General features: G+C 47.8%; 6 protein-coding genes across 6 annotated transcripts; 2 read left to right on the top strand and 4 right to left on the bottom strand.

Annotated features, from left to right (window-relative positions):
• Positions 1-1,761: 1,761 nt before the first annotated feature.
• Positions 1,762-3,790, top strand: BT62DRAFT_992067 (uncharacterized protein). Its single transcript, XM_043190321.1, has 3 exons — positions 1,762-2,297; positions 2,357-3,173; positions 3,227-3,790. Exons 1-3 carry the CDS (start codon positions 1,842-1,844, stop codon positions 3,736-3,738), a joined length of 1,785 nt encoding a protein of 594 aa, XP_043043558.1. The 5' UTR covers positions 1,762-1,841; the 3' UTR covers positions 3,739-3,790.
• Positions 3,791-4,666: 876 nt separating this feature from the next.
• Positions 4,667-6,142, bottom strand: BT62DRAFT_917586 (uncharacterized protein; the record flags this gene model as incomplete). Its single annotated transcript, XM_043184052.1, has 3 exons — positions 4,667-5,163; positions 5,222-5,949; positions 6,081-6,142. 3 exons carry the CDS (start codon positions 6,140-6,142, stop codon positions 4,667-4,669), a joined length of 1,287 nt encoding a protein of 428 aa, XP_043043557.1.
• Positions 6,083-9,007, top strand: BT62DRAFT_621465 (uncharacterized protein). Its single transcript, XM_043181637.1, has 13 exons — positions 6,083-6,545; positions 6,599-6,751; positions 6,804-7,185; positions 7,240-7,348; positions 7,397-7,450; positions 7,497-7,677; positions 7,732-7,822; positions 7,871-7,977; positions 8,029-8,233; positions 8,285-8,429; positions 8,482-8,648; positions 8,705-8,718; positions 8,772-9,007. The coding sequence occupies exons 1-13, from the start codon at positions 6,397-6,399 to the stop codon at positions 8,815-8,817; spliced, it is 1,803 nt and encodes a 600-aa protein (XP_043043556.1). The 5' UTR covers positions 6,083-6,396; the 3' UTR covers positions 8,818-9,007.
• A 991-nt stretch (positions 9,008-9,998) lies between these two features.
• BT62DRAFT_944700 (heme peroxidase) lies at positions 9,999-12,423 on the bottom strand. The gene is made up of 6 exons (XM_043187922.1): positions 11,830-12,423; positions 11,406-11,778; positions 10,822-11,357; positions 10,570-10,773; positions 10,262-10,516; positions 9,999-10,205 (listed from the first exon to the last, which is right to left on the bottom strand). Exons 1-6 carry the CDS (start codon positions 12,025-12,027, stop codon positions 10,200-10,202), a joined length of 1,572 nt encoding a protein of 523 aa, XP_043043555.1. The 5' UTR covers positions 12,028-12,423; the 3' UTR covers positions 9,999-10,199.
• A 119-nt stretch (positions 12,424-12,542) lies between these two features.
• On the bottom strand, positions 12,543-13,465 carry BT62DRAFT_928836 (uncharacterized protein; the record flags this gene model as incomplete). Its single annotated transcript, XM_043185588.1, has 2 exons — positions 12,543-13,250; positions 13,320-13,465. The coding sequence occupies 2 exons, from the start codon at positions 13,463-13,465 to the stop codon at positions 13,031-13,033; spliced, it is 366 nt and encodes a 121-aa protein (XP_043043554.1). The 3' UTR covers positions 12,543-13,030.
• BT62DRAFT_928835 (uncharacterized protein) lies at positions 13,385-14,071 on the bottom strand. Its single transcript, XM_043185587.1, has one exon. The coding sequence runs from the start codon at positions 13,750-13,752 to the stop codon at positions 13,558-13,560; it is 195 nt and encodes a 64-aa protein (XP_043043553.1). The 5' UTR covers positions 13,753-14,071; the 3' UTR covers positions 13,385-13,557.
• Positions 14,072-15,391: the final 1,320 nt, after the last annotated feature.

The raw sequence follows: 15,391 nt of genomic DNA, 5'->3' as shown, positions 1-15,391 counted from the left end.
TATTTAGAACGTCTTGCTGCAGGAAAATTCTCGTACAAAAGTAGTCTAACACCAAGTTGTTAACTTTCTCTGCATGGGGGGCTTCGATACTTGCTCTTTTTCTTTCAGGCGTGACTCTTGCTCAAGGCACTCGAGTACTTTGATTCGTACCACCTTAGTCTAACCTCAATGACTTGGTTGAACTTCAACACCAATACGTACCAACATTCATTATATCCGACGCCCCAGCTCGCGTGACTCAGCTGCTGAAGCTCAGGACGACCAGCATAGCAGTATGCTACTGCATAACGATGACGACGACGAATTACGAATCGAGGCTGGTGAGAACCCCACCATAGATAGGATAAAAACGGTCGTCAACGATGTAGATGATTCGTACGCGATGGATTCTCGCAGCTCCATGGCATGAACAGGGGCATTTCGGGGAAGATGAACAAGGAAGAAATGTCGTTAGGGATGAGTTGAAGCAGGAAACGCGGGCAAGAATGAAGGTGGAGAGTGAAAGAGACGAAGCGTTACGAAAACTGACACGTTCTCAGGCCATCCTGGACCATCAAGCATCAGGGGTATCTTCACTTCACAACCTTGTCAGAAGACATGACGGAGATGGAGCGTTTGTGCAAGCAGAACAAAGGCCTGGAACAGGAACTTCAAAGCGTTGGTGCGAAACTTCTTCACGAGTGGGAACAGCGCCAAATGGATCAACGACTGCTCGCGACGCGGACACAGGAGCTTCATGACACGGAAACCTTCTTGACGAAAGATGATCTGTGCTCTTGTGCGGAAATGAAGGTGATGGTCCAGTGTCTTAATACTGAGATCTGCAATTGGCTGCTGACATGGTAGACATACTGTAGTTCGAGGACAATACCATGGAGGTAGATGGAGATCAGAGGCCGACGGAGCAACGTCTCGCGAAGAATGGTCATATAAAGCAACTGCTACAGGTTCGAGGTGACCCGGATACGCATGCCATCGTTGTCCAGGCCACACTACAGGGCGTAATTACTCGACTTTGCCGACAATTCATTTCTGTATGGTCTAAGCACTCTTCCACGGATGACGATCTTCATGATTTGTATCGTGAATATTCGAAAGGGGTGTAAGTGTTTGCCTGCTTCTCAGTCCATCTATCACTGAAATCTAGTAATACAGACGCGGACAGCCCTGCCGTAGCAGGCAGATGGAGGTCGATGATTCGCGAGGAAAGCAAGTACAACGATGTATCAGAAACTGAAAGAGAATTTCCATTCTCGTATCGTTGAAGTGGTGTTGAATGTCTTATCGCCGGGTGGTCGCCTGCAGGTGTAAGGGGCACCTTCATGCCGACCTTTGGCAAACGTGTTGGTGCGATCGTGAAGGCGGCGATGAAACTGGATCGGGCTGTGAGTGAGGGCATCACGTCTCAAGACTTAATTGTATATGCTGCACACTTCGATGATCATTTTGACTCTGACACGATGGTCGACGCATATGGAAACCAGAAGGAGGACGGCGAAGCTGTGGCGTGTACATGTGAACTTGGGCTTAAAGGCTGCGATGGGAACAACATTTTGTTGAAGACTGGCGTCACTCTATACTCTGCATTTATGGCTAACGACTCGGGATGAGTTTGTTTTCAGAAAAGACATCGTATATTTTAGTCTTGACCTATAAGTCTATCTCGCGGTTCTAATACATTCCTCTTGGATCTTTTCTGCTCATGTGACAGTGAAGGGCGGTTAATGTTCCAATAAGAAATGATCATGGATCGCTTTGAACATCATACCGGTCACAGAACTCTCACAAGGATCTCTTCATAACTTCAACCTATTGACGAGGTCCCGGCGAAGAAGGATACCATGCTAACATTCAAAGGCGTGTATGCTGCGTGTCAAGTCCTGCATACACGTGGAATGAACATTTTAGTGGCATACTACGAAGCACTCTTGCCATTCAGTACCGTCTCCGTCTTTTGGCTTGCTATGTTCATAGAGGAACTAGGATCCTTAATTCGTGGGTTCACCAAGATGGTCAGTGGCGTGACCAAGCCCTTGGGGGAAAACACGTCGGACGAGTCAGGGAAAGGCCGACCCCAGCTTCGTATGCGCTCTTCTCGCGAGCATTTGTCTGGAAATATCGTACAAGCCCCAGATACCAAGGAACCTCACCTTCAGCCACCGGTAGATGCAGAAACCAAATTTGAAAATAATATAGCTTCATCTTCGACGAAGAGCTATTCGAACGGTCAAGGTCGGACTCAAAAACCAAGAACACCGGTCAAAGAATCCGGACCCATGGAGGCAAAGCCAGCCCAGGTGGGTCATAATTTATACCTAAAGAAAAGATCATAAACATTGACCTCATGAACTTTTAGCGCGGACCGCTTTACTCAGATGTTCTGAAAAAGCCGGCGACGGACAAGAAAGTTGAGGAAAGAAATGTCCGAACAACACGAGAGCGGAAACCGGAATCAGATCTTCAGAGGCTGGACAAGGCGAACGTTGAAAATAGTCAGCTGAGGAGTCGTGTCGCAGACGCTGAGGAGAAGTATACGATCGTCGAACGAGAGCTTATCCAAGCCAACGAGAAGAACGAGACAGGGCAGAAGACGGTTTTGAGGCTCGAACAGGAAGTCACGCGGCTACAGCAGGAGAGTACAGAAGGGAAGAGGAATTTCGAGATGCAGCTTCAATCGGTGATAAAGCAGAGTGATATACGGAAACAAGAAGTTGAAAGGGTTAACGCAGAGCTAGAGAAGGAGAGGGCTCTGCGAAGGCAGGAACACACTTTATTGGAACTTCGAATGCGAGAGCTGCAGGATACTCGGGCGTATCTAACCACAGAGGACGCGATATCTGGAGAGGAAGTCAAAGGAATGACGGAGGCGCTAAATACCGAAATCTACCAGGTTGCGGCCCTTATGGTGGATACGCTGGATTTTGATGGGACGTTTCCGGGAGATGAACAGGCACAAGCTGCAGCGGTGAGGTGCATTGGGAAGCCCCTGGTAAGTACGTTGTCTGCTGGAGCGCCGCGGGACGATTCGGAGGAGGAGACAAGACATCTTGCAACGCTAGCTGCGATCCAGGCATCGCTCGCTCAGTCTTCTTCTTTCTTAATTCGTGCCTGGACTTTTTCTCCGGACGTGAGCAACCATTTCACCCGTCTTTATGCGAACATTCGACGGACGTGTAGGTAGATTGGTTCTTGACCCATGCCTGGAGATTGATAGATTTCTCTTTAGGTACACCAGCAGTCGCTGGTCGCTGGAGAGCCATGACACGCGCTAGGTGCAAGTATCTAGAATCGGATTTGAAGGTAGAGGAGTATTTGACACGCGTTCTGCTGGAAGATATGATTCCTGTCTTGGTCGTCGCTGGGTGGAGGCCATCGCCAGTCATACAGATGGGGGATGCGACAGGCTTCTTGGGCCAGAGATTCGGGACCAGACTAGGAGAGGTAGCGAAGAAGTTAGTGCGGCTAGATAGGGCCATGGGAGAAGGATTAATTTCCAAGGACGTGGCGGCTGGGTGGATTCCTGGGGGAACACCCTTCAATCCTAGTATCATGGAAAATGCCTTTGGTAAAAGCTCAGGCGTTTCTGCAGAAGATTATGTCTTGTCGACGTGCGACCTTGGACTGGTATTGATGCAGGTTATCAAGGATCGAGAGGGGGCAGGGTCCAATACGGAAGTGGAGAGTCAAGTTTTGTTGAAACCCAAGGTTGTGCTTTTCAGCGCGCTTGAGCACAAATGAACTTGCGCGCCGTTGGATGATAGGTACAGTACTCTTACCTGGCACCGTAAAGTCGTTGATTTGTATATTCTATTATATTTAATTACCCATGCCTCCAAAATACTATCCAGGTATCTCTGGCATAGGCTCCTTCGGGAGACGGCTAAGAAAATAAAAACACAACTGGTGTGCGAAGTTCGGCTATCACCGCCACTTTCCAAATTTGGAACAATGATCCTGATCCCGCTTTCCGTCTTTCTATCTCTTATCACCACCATCAATCACCACTGCAGGAGTTTTTACATCGCCGCCTTTCGTTGCATCCTTGCAACTCTAACCTTCTCGATATGTTCTCTATTTTTCCTGTACCTTAGGCCGTAGGACCACATAGCCAACAGTTCATGCTTCCTTGAACGTATCACAACCAGCGTGAGCAGATATGCTTGTCATGATTTTCAGTCTTGCTGAACAAGGAAATTGTTCATCCGTCTAGTCTCAGGTATTGGTAGAGGGCTTCTTGAAGCTAACGGTGGATTTCACGAAGATCGTGCGTGAGTAATTGCCGCTATCTGTGCCTTCGGCTCAAATTTAGTGTCTTTGGTGCAGATATATTTTCCTAACTGGATAGCTATTCAAATATCCAGGCGCTAGTCGTTGCGTGCTTCCATTCCTATAAGGTTTTGCGTGATGATGACACGCTGTTCCGTGGACCATCATCAGAAAACAAGGAATGTTAGCAAATTGTAGCTCATCAGGTGTTTCTTGAGCATGATGTACCATCGATGGGATATGAAAATGAAGGAAAATTGTTCGCTCTTGTGCGTCTTTTGTGCTACTCGTGTTCTCTCAAATTTCATCGTCAACAGCGCACGGATCTTAGGAGCGTTATAACAACATATTAGATACCGATATCACCATGAGGGGGGACATAATGATGTCCATGATCAGCTCAATGAACCTCTTCCGCCAGGATCGTATCAGCCAAACTCGACTTCAGAATGATTTTCGGCTTCACCAGAACTCTTTTCTCCCACTGTTCTCCCTTCTTCTCCATTCTCATCAACCCGAGATCCGTCGTGCAGAGAATATTCTCAGTGCTATCCTTCGAAGCACTCCCAAAGGTATCCTCCATCACACTCGCATCGAACGGCGTTTCCGGCACGAGGTATAACGGCATCATTTCACACGAAGTGATCCCCTGGCCGATGACGCGGTTCAGCCGCATCGCATGCTCGACCACGGCAGATGCGTGTTCTGCGAACTGGGCAGCCATGGTCTCGCTGACTTCAGACGTCGCGGATTCCAAGCCGGCGCTGATGAGGATGTTGACCAAGGTCTCCATCACAACGCTCAGCAGTTGCCGTTGACTATCGGGGGCCTCCCTGAAGGCTTGAAGCGCGTATTTACGCGTCAGAGCGCGCCAGCGCCCCGCAACGGCTTGTTCTTCTGTCGAACATACATCTTTCGTTAATGGTGGTTATCAGAAGTAGTCAACGCGACGTACCCGATTCTTGGATGATTGCATACAAACTACTCAGCATTTGTTCCTCCTCCCTCCCTTCGAAGTACCACGATGTGACAATCCAATCCACGTACGCGCACATTGCGGCTTGAAATGCAGTTTGGATGAGGATCTGGTCGTCATGATGCAGCGTCGACTTCAGCAGCTCTGTCATGCGCGGTCCCAGTATCTCGATGACATGGTCGTATGCAGTTACGGCCTCGCTCGACTCCTCAACTTTCTTCTCGCCAAACTTGAACGCTTCAGCCACTGTAGCTGCTGTCTGGAAAATCTCGGCGTTCAAGGCGTCGATCATGTTGATGACATCAGCACCAGAGGATTGGTCGGCCCTGTCAAGATATACTTGCGCTGCCCTCAACTCTTCCGTCCGTGATTTCAACAGTCCCCTCGTCTGTTCGTGTGCCAGCGATACTCTCTCCATCTCATCGCTAGCCAATTTTGCCGCCACTGTCTGCGCTTTCAACTGCTGATCCAGCATGTGGTTCTGATTCCGCGCCTGTTGCAGCTCATTTTCGGCATCGGTCAATCGCTGCTTGAGCACATCCGAACCTCGCGTGAGGCTAGAAACGAGGGCTTTGGTTGTCTTGAACTCTGCAGTCGTGTCTGACAAAGATCTCTGCAAGGTTCGAATGATAGCGTCTTTTCTTTCTCCTTCTGCCGTAAGCGCGCGGTTCGATCGTTCGAGCTCGGCTTTGGTTCGTCGGCATCGCCTGATAACGGTGAAGCAGGATGCCGAGATGGCAACAATGCTGAGTCCGCAGAGCACGACGGACGTTGTGGAGCGATGGTCATGAGAGGTCATCATAAGTTACGGTGGTTGGGCGAGGAGAAGAAAACTCACATTAGCTTGCCATGAGGCAGGAACGTGTTGGGCTGCCGCACCCTTCTCCGGTGGGATTTCATGACTCAGAGTTAATGAACGTGTTTACCTACCCGCTTCATTGTCGAGCTTCATGTTCAACACTGTGCATTCTGTTCTGGTGTTTTCGATTCATGTGTCGAGCGGTGATGATGTGATGCGGTGATATCCGGAAATGTCTTCACACACGTCACCATGTCACAGCGTCAACCACCTCCCTCTCTGTCTCGTGAGAGAAGAATGGAGACCATTGAAAACCTACAAAACGGACGACCTCACCGTTCTCACCTCCTCCTAGATGCAAATCCCCACCATGACTGCACGCAATAGATACCAAGGCACCTTCCGCAAAGTCGTCATCGCCTTTGACGTTGGAACGACGTTTTCTGGCGCCTCTTACGCTATCCTTGACCCTGGCCTCGTGCCAGAGGTACGCGGTGTAACAAGGTGTGCCCGAGTCCCACGATGTCGGACGTCTAATAGCTTATCCATGTTGCTAGGTTTCCTGCCCAGCAAAAAGTCGGTGGCGACTCTAAGATTCCCAGTATCATTTACTATGACAAGGATGGCGCAGTGCGTGCTGTTGGTGCAGAGGCCACGCAGGAAGGCTTCCTTGAGGAAGCCGAAGACAACGAATTTATCAAGGTCGAATGGTCAGTACTGCGTGCGTACGCTAGATGTAAATTTTTAATAAAACTATGACAGGTTCAAGCTCCACCTGAGACCTAAGACCCTAGCCGCATCACATATTACCGATGCTGACATCCCACCACTTCCTAGGGGGAAGAAAGGCATTGATGTACTTTCTGACTTTTTAAGGTACCTGTTCGAGTGTACCCGCACGTACATCATCGAGGCAAATCCATCAGGGCCGGCGTTCTGGGAGTCTGTCAAAGATAACGTTGAGTTCATATTGACTCACCCGAATGGATGGGAAGGGCCGCAGCAAGCTATTATGAGGAGAGCTGCAGTTGTCGCTGGCCTCATTCCGGACGCTCCTCACGGACAGGCACGATTACAATTCGTTACGGAAGGCGAGGCGAGTTTGCACTTTTGTATCAACAAGGGAATCTTGGGCAATGAGCGTGTCAGTTTATTTCCTTGTCCTGACATTCTTGTCAATGCTTACCCGTTATACTAGCAGGGAGACGGTATTATCATCGTCGACGCTGGAGGTGGTACAATTGACCTCAGTGCTTACGGAAAGACATCGAATTCCAACACCTTTGAGGAAATTGCGGCGACCCAATGTCTGTTCGTTCACTGCTCACGTAGCATCTCCGTCTTACTCTTCACAGGCCGGCTACAAGGGTCCGTTTTCGTGGGTCGACGCGCAAGGTCTTACCTCGAAGGTGAGAGGATAGTATTTCTGCATCGATGTTCTCACAGTGCTGGTAGATGCATTGGCGGAATCGAAATTCAAAGGTGAAGAAGATATCAATCAAATCACTAGCGTCTTCGACAAAACAACTAAACTTGGTTTCCGCAATGCATCTGAGCCGCAGTTCATACGCTTCGGCAGCGCTCGGGACAAGGATCTTGCTGTAGGCATCAGAAATGGGCAGATGAAACTCGCTGGGTCCGTATCATTGTATAACAACAGGCTTGCTCTATCCTGACTCTGAGCACTCAGCGATGTCGTTGCCAAGTTTTTCGAACCTTCGGTCACATCAATCATCGAAGCCGTGACGGATCAGATGCAGGAGGCTTCTCGGAGCGTTTCGGTAGGCATTCATACTTCTCCCTTGACCTTCCATCTTATTATTTGACAGACCATAGTTCTCGTGGGTGGTTTCGCAGCTAGCGACTGGCTGTTCTCTCAGCTGCAACAACAACTTGGATCTCGTGGATTATCTATCTGTCGCCCCGATGGGCACGTGTAAGCATTTCTTTATCGATAGTTATTATCATGTCTAAAGACATCATATAGAAACAAGGCTGTGGCTGATGGGGCGTTGTCATTCTATCTCGACCACTTTGTTTCCGCTCGAGTCGCTAACTTTACATACGGGATCGAATGTGTCACAGATTTCCAACGTTCCAAACCCGAGCACCTCATGCGAGCATCAACAGTGATTCCTATGCCCTCAGGCCGGTCTGTGGTGCCTCATATGTTCAGTCCGATTCTGACGAAGGTAGTGCCATTTCAATCGGGGTCAGGAACCGAAGTAACCTACTGCTTATAGGGCACTCATGTGCAGGAAGAGAAAGAGTTTCACCAGAAGTATTGGCAAGAAGGCTCACACATCCGTTCAATGGAAAGCCTTTATGTCGACCTCTTGTGTTACCGCGGACCATCCCCTGCTCCTGATTGGATTGACCTCAATCCTCGTGAGCTTTAATCATGTTGCTGATATCAACGCTCTCATCGTTTGGCGACTAGATATGTTTTCCACTCTTTGCACGGTACAGGCTGACACATCTGGTATAACGCGAAGCTTGGCTCTGGAGATGGGACGAGAGGGCCAAGCCTTCTATACCATCAGATTTGACGTCGTCCTCCTGTTTGGGCTGACGGAGCTCAAGGCTCAGCTCCAGTGGGTTGAGAATGTGAGTCGCGTCTAACAAGTCTTGTTTCTGTCATCTGACGACGCTCTCTGTTGAAGGGCGAAACGAAACGGTAGGCTACTCTCTCGTGCGGCATTCACGATGTTTTGCTGACAATATGTGAAGGTGCCCTGCTGTTATTGTGTATGATGATGTCAAAGGGATGAGTTAAGCGGTGTATGGGCTTCCGTTGATTCATCCTGCTTCCTGTGTCGCTCGCTGATATATTTCGCATTCATTACTTCATTTTCTGGGTCCCGCTGTACATTCTCTCCAGCAATATATATTCATGACCGTTAATTCAGCGTAGATGCTCTCGAGAAGCCACCCGTACATCTAGTATGGAACCGGGCACATCAATGATCGTCTGCGCTGAACTGACCAGCTGGAATCTATGGTGCCAGATCGATGTGATAAGAGAATCAGCGTAGGAAACCCAAGGTACGATACGATGTTAACACATTGAACAAGCCTCATCACATGCTTTGATAGAAAAGATACAAACCCAGTGGACTTTTGAATCAAATGTAAACCATGTCAAGCCGTTCGCCCTTGGAAGAAGTTACGGAAGTGAAAAAGCAGAGTACAGAATAACTCCAGCCTTCAGTAATACCCGATCCTCCTGATGTGTCCCATTGTTTCTCACTTCCCCCGTCACGCGGTCCACCGTCAACCCAAAACTCGTGCACGCTGCCACCAGGCTCACCACGTTATCTGAAGCCGAGGCATGACCTTGGTCTGGACGGTCATTATCGATCATCGTAGTTGAGTCGAATGGTGAATCATGTTGACCCATGAGAGACGCAGGTCCTGAGATACGATGCCTGAGCCGATGGCATTGCGCACTTGTATAGCGAGCTTGACTAGCCCCTCGACATGTTCCGCAGATCGTCCTTCGATAGTCTCTAACGCCCTTGGCCAGAAATTCGAGACATGAATGGCTATCGTGTCTACGAGAAGGTAGAACAAGCCGGTACATCGTGCTATATCATGGAAAATATTCTGACTTTAGAATGGAAAAAGCTGCAGATTCTGCTACTGCCTGCCTCCCTTCTCCCATCTCACTATTGAAGCGGTATGGGACTACCTCTTCAATGATAGCAAGTCCAGTTTCTTGATGCAGGTAGTCGATGTTCGAAGGCCAAGTGTACACATCAACGAGACTAGGAAAAACACCGAATGTTCAATGGTACGCATGAAGCTGTGCTAGTGAACGATGACAGTACCAAGGGGGGAAAAGTCGACGAGGATAGCCCTAACATATGGTAGAATCCCATGAAGACGATGAACGGGAGAATAAGCCCGTTCGCGGCAATGTCCTCAAAACATTTCAACCAATCTCAAGATAAAGCGAGCGTAAGGGCCACCTTCAACGATATATTCTGCCAAGACAAGAAGCCATACCCTAGTTCCGACAAACTATCTACAAAAATTGACATCACCATCCTGCACGAATCTGAGAGCCTAGACGATGGCAAAATGTAGCACAGAAATCTCATATTGGTTTATCCTACCACTGACAAATGAATGGAATACATTTCAGGCCAATATTTCCTATGACTGCAGAATTATTGATCAGCAAATCACACATCGAATAGCACACAAATGTCACTTACACAGGTACCAGACAAAGCGGTTGAGAATTTGAACGAGTCCGAATACTCTCCCACGGTCACATCAAACGTTGTCGACCACGAATAAATCGGAAGACTGAAATGGCCCGTGTACAGGGTAAACCCTTTATACGCATCCGTATTCCAGACCTCCATCGCAGAAGACTCAACAGCCAGTGAAGGGACGGGTATACCAATACGCGGCGTCTTCACCACAACATCAAAGGAAGGATTCGTCAATGACTCATCATTCCGGACCTGTACCAACGACATTCCTGAAAAATGTTGAGATATAGAGCAAAGGCACTTACTGCTGCAACAGCCGTGAGGTTCCAGTTGCCATTCGCATCCGTTTCTTGAACAAGACAAGAATGCGAACTGAGAAAAATGATATTGTCTTGTATGGGATACCCGGAGCCTCCGTTATCGTACGTTTCCTCTCCGCCAGAGGATGGAGCAACGGATATATTGAAAGAGGAGATGCCATTCGGCACTGCCGCTGAAAAGGCGTAGAACTAGTGCCCTGTTAGCCACGAAGAAAGTACAAATATACATAGACATGCCTTAAACTCTGCATCGTAACCATATCCAGTGGAATGAATTTCTGCGGTGGAAATTGTGTTGTTAGAGGGGATGTCACCATCATGATCGGCATAATGTAGCTGAACCGTCAGTTCTGTGTCGTCTCGGTCCGATATCAGGACACGAATCTCTCCTGTGAACGCAAGGGTTCCGCTGGAGTCGAACGTCAACTGAATCGCTACGGGCTTGATGGGAATTGAGTCGATGATCGCGGATAACGTGACGGAGGAGGGAACGACGTCAATCATTCGCTGAAGTATAGCTTGGCAAGTGTTTGAAAATGAGAGAGCATCTGAAATTGAACGCATCGTCGCATTACCATCCGCCGTGAATACGAGCAGGTCGGAATTGGAACCTTCTGGTCCAACAACTAGAGGGTTCCCGGTAGCACCACCGAGATAGTCGGTGACGATGGCAGAATCAAAAGAGCTGAAGGTGCTATCGAAATGGACGAAATTGGTAGAGCTATTGTCTCCGGTGATATCAGGAAAGTCGATGCCGTGTACACCACCCAAAGCTAAATGAACGTAAGGGGTTGCTCAGGAAAGAATGAATGGAGACTCACAGTGTCCACAGGCTACCATCTGTATCATCTCCGTTGTGTTGAAACCCGCCGTCGCGAACTGAGCAACGATGGTTTCCAAATCGTCGGTAGGTTCAGGAACTCCTGCAACTCCAGGGCCGGTAGCATCAACACGGCCTCCCCTCATAGAGAGGCGAGGGCCGCCGCAGGCTCTGACAGCAGCATACACCGCGAGCGCAAAAAGGTCGGCCATGGAGGTCTGTATGTTGTAAAAGTTGATCATGAAGTTCATAGTCGAATTGAATGCTGATCCTGGATTTTCTGGCCGGTCCATCTCGAACATGATTGATGCGTCCATTCCACCAGTTCCATCAGCCGCATTGTGGGTTATCATGTCGTGGAACGCAGTCCGAACCTACACGTAGATAAGAACGAGTTTCGGTATGAAAGAAGATGGCAGACGCACCCATTCCGCTGCGGCTTGCTTTCCTTCTCCTTCGCTGGAAAAACTGCACGGCGTCACTCCGTCGATGACGCCAAATCGACGGTATCCTGCCTGCTGATACATGACGCCTTCCAGGTAATCGATGTTCGAAGGCCATGTATACGCGTACAACCCAGTCAAAAAGGTCAGAAAGACCAGTGAATGTTCGAGGGCACGCATACTATTCGAATTCTGAATAAAAAAGACTACCGTGAAGCATTATAAGGCCGGTGATGGTAGCTGTAGCGCATGGTGAGTGACAGAACGAAACTTCGGCGGAACTTGAACGCCGCACATGTAGCGAAGCCCAAGGTCATCAACGGGATAATAAGCCCTTCGTGGTGTTTCGAAGACCATTGCGGCCAATCCAAGGTCTCTGAATGGTCAAGCGAACCCAATGGCCGCCTTCAATGAAATTCTGCCAAGACCTTGACTGCATGATTCCTGTCGTCTAGGCATTCAAACAGTGGATTAATTCCAAGCGAGTCTTCAATCAGAGTAGCCTGTACATAGGCATCTGCGAGAGGATGAAGAAGGCGTCCCACGGAGGAAGACGTCGAATCAACAACATGATGGCGGAAGGCAAAAGGTAATTTGCCAACAATCTGCAATATGTCAGACGGACGTCATAGCTCTATTTTTCCCCGACGGAATCCGGCACCGTCGGCCCGCACTCTTCCTGCTCTTCTAGATCCGAGGAACAAAGAGAAAGAAATGGTCTCTGATAACTATGTTATCGTACTTCCTCCATTTCGAGCTTCAAGAAGCCAGTCCCTCCTGCTGCAAGTGCTCATTGCTCTACCTACATGCCATTTAACTTCTAATTGTAGCTTGCCTCTGGTTCTGCCAGTCTTCAATGTTCATACCGGCCTGTTCTACCTTCTCACAGACATTATTCCCGTTCACGGTCTCAACATTCTGGCATATAGTGTCATACAGTGCCATAGGTTTCATAGTTACTGTTTTTTTCTTGCACAAATCTCGGTACCCCCGCTAAACCTGGAGTTCCATCTGACTCAAGAGTTGAAGGTCATTGTTCCGATTCTCTGGATGAGAACTGTCAGAAATTTACCCAGTCTACTGATTGTACTCATGTTGGCTGGTATCCAAGTATATTCACTATGTGCAGCAGTATATGTCCTCTTTATCTTGGAAGCAGCCCACATGCGGATGAGCTTATTGTTCAAGCTTGTGACCTAGACCCCAATTTAATATCGATCATCATTCGACAACCAAGGACCTTTGCTCTCCTCGCTATGTTGGGCAGACTTTTGGACCGCTCAGCGCTTATGGTTTGATGTGTGGTGCGATGCGACTCACCACGTTCTGACACGGGCGAATTTCCGGTAAACAGCAGTTTCGCGCGCCAAGGAATCATAAATTTTTCGGCTAAGTTTTTCCAGCTAAATTCATCGATTTCATTTACGATATCTAGATAACATCAGTGCATTGTGCACCACTTGGCCGCACACAACATGAAAGAACCCAACAATACGGCGAAAAGGCCAAAGGAACACATCAATCCGCCCCCCACTGCCCCAGCCCGAGCAGCATAGATCCCATCCAACTTCATGTTGCTTCCCTTCACTACTACACCGACCACGACGTTAGCGATCATAGCCGCAACGACCGCTGCCAAGAAAAAGAGCTGGAAAACGAGTGCATGGCACGCTTTTCGAGCTCTACTCGAGACAGTATCAACAGGAATAGTCACGCGCGCGGAATTACCCATATGAGCAGGAGCCAGGCAGGACTCAAAACGAAGGTACCCAGCACGCAAGCTCTGAAGAAGTCAGAGTAATCCATCGGGGAAGGGACAGGCGAAGTGATGAAGTATCCAAATAAAGAAAATGTCACGACTGAGAACATGCACAAGACCCAAAGCGAGAGAATATTGAGGAGCATAGTGCCATAGTAGATCCACTTTATTGAATGTGGCGAGCAAGAATACATCACTGCTGTATGTTTAATGAGGGAGCGAAAATTCCATAATATGTCAAAGAACGTTGAATCTGGGACGAGGGGTGATGCTATCGATGGCGCTGGGACACTCGTGTTGGGGTTGGGAATCCCTTGCGTTCCGGGATCCAGGTTCTTCAGTGGGACAAATTGTTGCGCATAGAATCCGTAGTCCATCATGCTTTGGACTGCACTGTAAAGAGATTAGGATACTTGTAGGACCCAATAGTCTACAGAGAACCTATGTCTGAAAGCAGTGATGAGAGTCAGGCCTAAGGGATGATGCTGAAGCATGAGGCCTTTATAGGATTCAAGAGGTCCATTTTCACGAGCCATTGCAATCCGAACAATAGAGGACATTCCCAGCCCTGTTGATGTGGTTGTTAATAACTTTGATGGAGAAGACAAGACCATAAGCACTCAGAAGGCTTCCTTTGCAAGCATCCAAGAGCTGTATTTCTGGCCCTCTGTTCACAGGTATCACTATGGAACATATTAAATACCAGAGAAGCCAGACATATCAAGGAACAACAAAGAACACAGCCAAGAATCCCTTTCTCATGCATAGTTACCCAGCTTAGGCAGTGGAACACTGGAAAGGACCAAGTGCAACTGTAACAACAAATTATGACTGTAGAGATGCCAGTCATAGTCTTTCCCACATGCAAAGATGTTGTGCTGAAGTATTGGAGGTTATCCACACCTTGATGTTGAGTTCCTGCCATTCCATATTTTTTCTACTTATTACTTACCTTTTATATACATACTCCTGTCCTTACAGTTTTTCATATAAAAGCCTCACCATAGTTTACATGATACCTCAGTCATTCTACTCTTGCTGCATATAACTGAGGTATGTCTACTTATCCTGACCATTAGCCACTTGCTTACTTTTACCCTTCATAGTTTTTACAAAGTATCTTTTGTCATTACAAAAGTGTTAGAAGTGGAGTCAAAGTCAGTGGTGGTTGGGGTTCAAGAGCTGGCTTGCCATGCAAAGGTGGTGGAACTCTCATGTACAGGCAATAAATGCACATGAATCATGGTGTTAAAATGGCAGAAGATATAATGGGATCCAGAGTTTGTTGGAGAATATCTGTATGTATACCCATACTATTACTCTTTCAATCACCTATTCTTACTTACCATATATACATGCCCTCTGTGATTACTTGATCACCTATATAGCCTGGTCATAAATACCCATATACCTCAGTCATTTCACCTATGCTGTGCCTGACTAAGATATGTATACCATTATTGTGCTCTTTACTATATCACTCACACTCCTTCATAGGTCATTATTTATATTCTTCTGTTATTAGGTATAGTACTCATCTAATACAGTTGTTTCACCTATGCTGTGTCTGACTGAGATCATTACTTATATTCTTCTGTTATTAGAGTTTACATAGTACAGAAATCAAAGCTTAAAGCTTGAAGAACCAGAGCACATAGTAAGGCCACCATATGGTGAGGAGGCATTAATGCCATACTGTTGGAACCTGCAAGAGAATTCAAGCAATCCAGCATTCCAGCATGCTGAGTAAGAAAAGAGTCTGAAGGAAATTGAAGGAATTAGGTA

This window comes from Guyanagaster necrorhizus (genome assembly GCF_019112545.1).
Source record: "Guyanagaster necrorhizus MCA 3950 unplaced genomic scaffold BT62scaffold_5, whole genome shotgun sequence".
Taxonomy (NCBI): Eukaryota; Fungi; Basidiomycota; class Agaricomycetes; order Agaricales; family Physalacriaceae; genus Guyanagaster; species Guyanagaster necrorhizus.
Note: the sequence above shows the minus strand (reverse complement) of the source record. Positions and strands in the feature narration are given on the sequence as shown.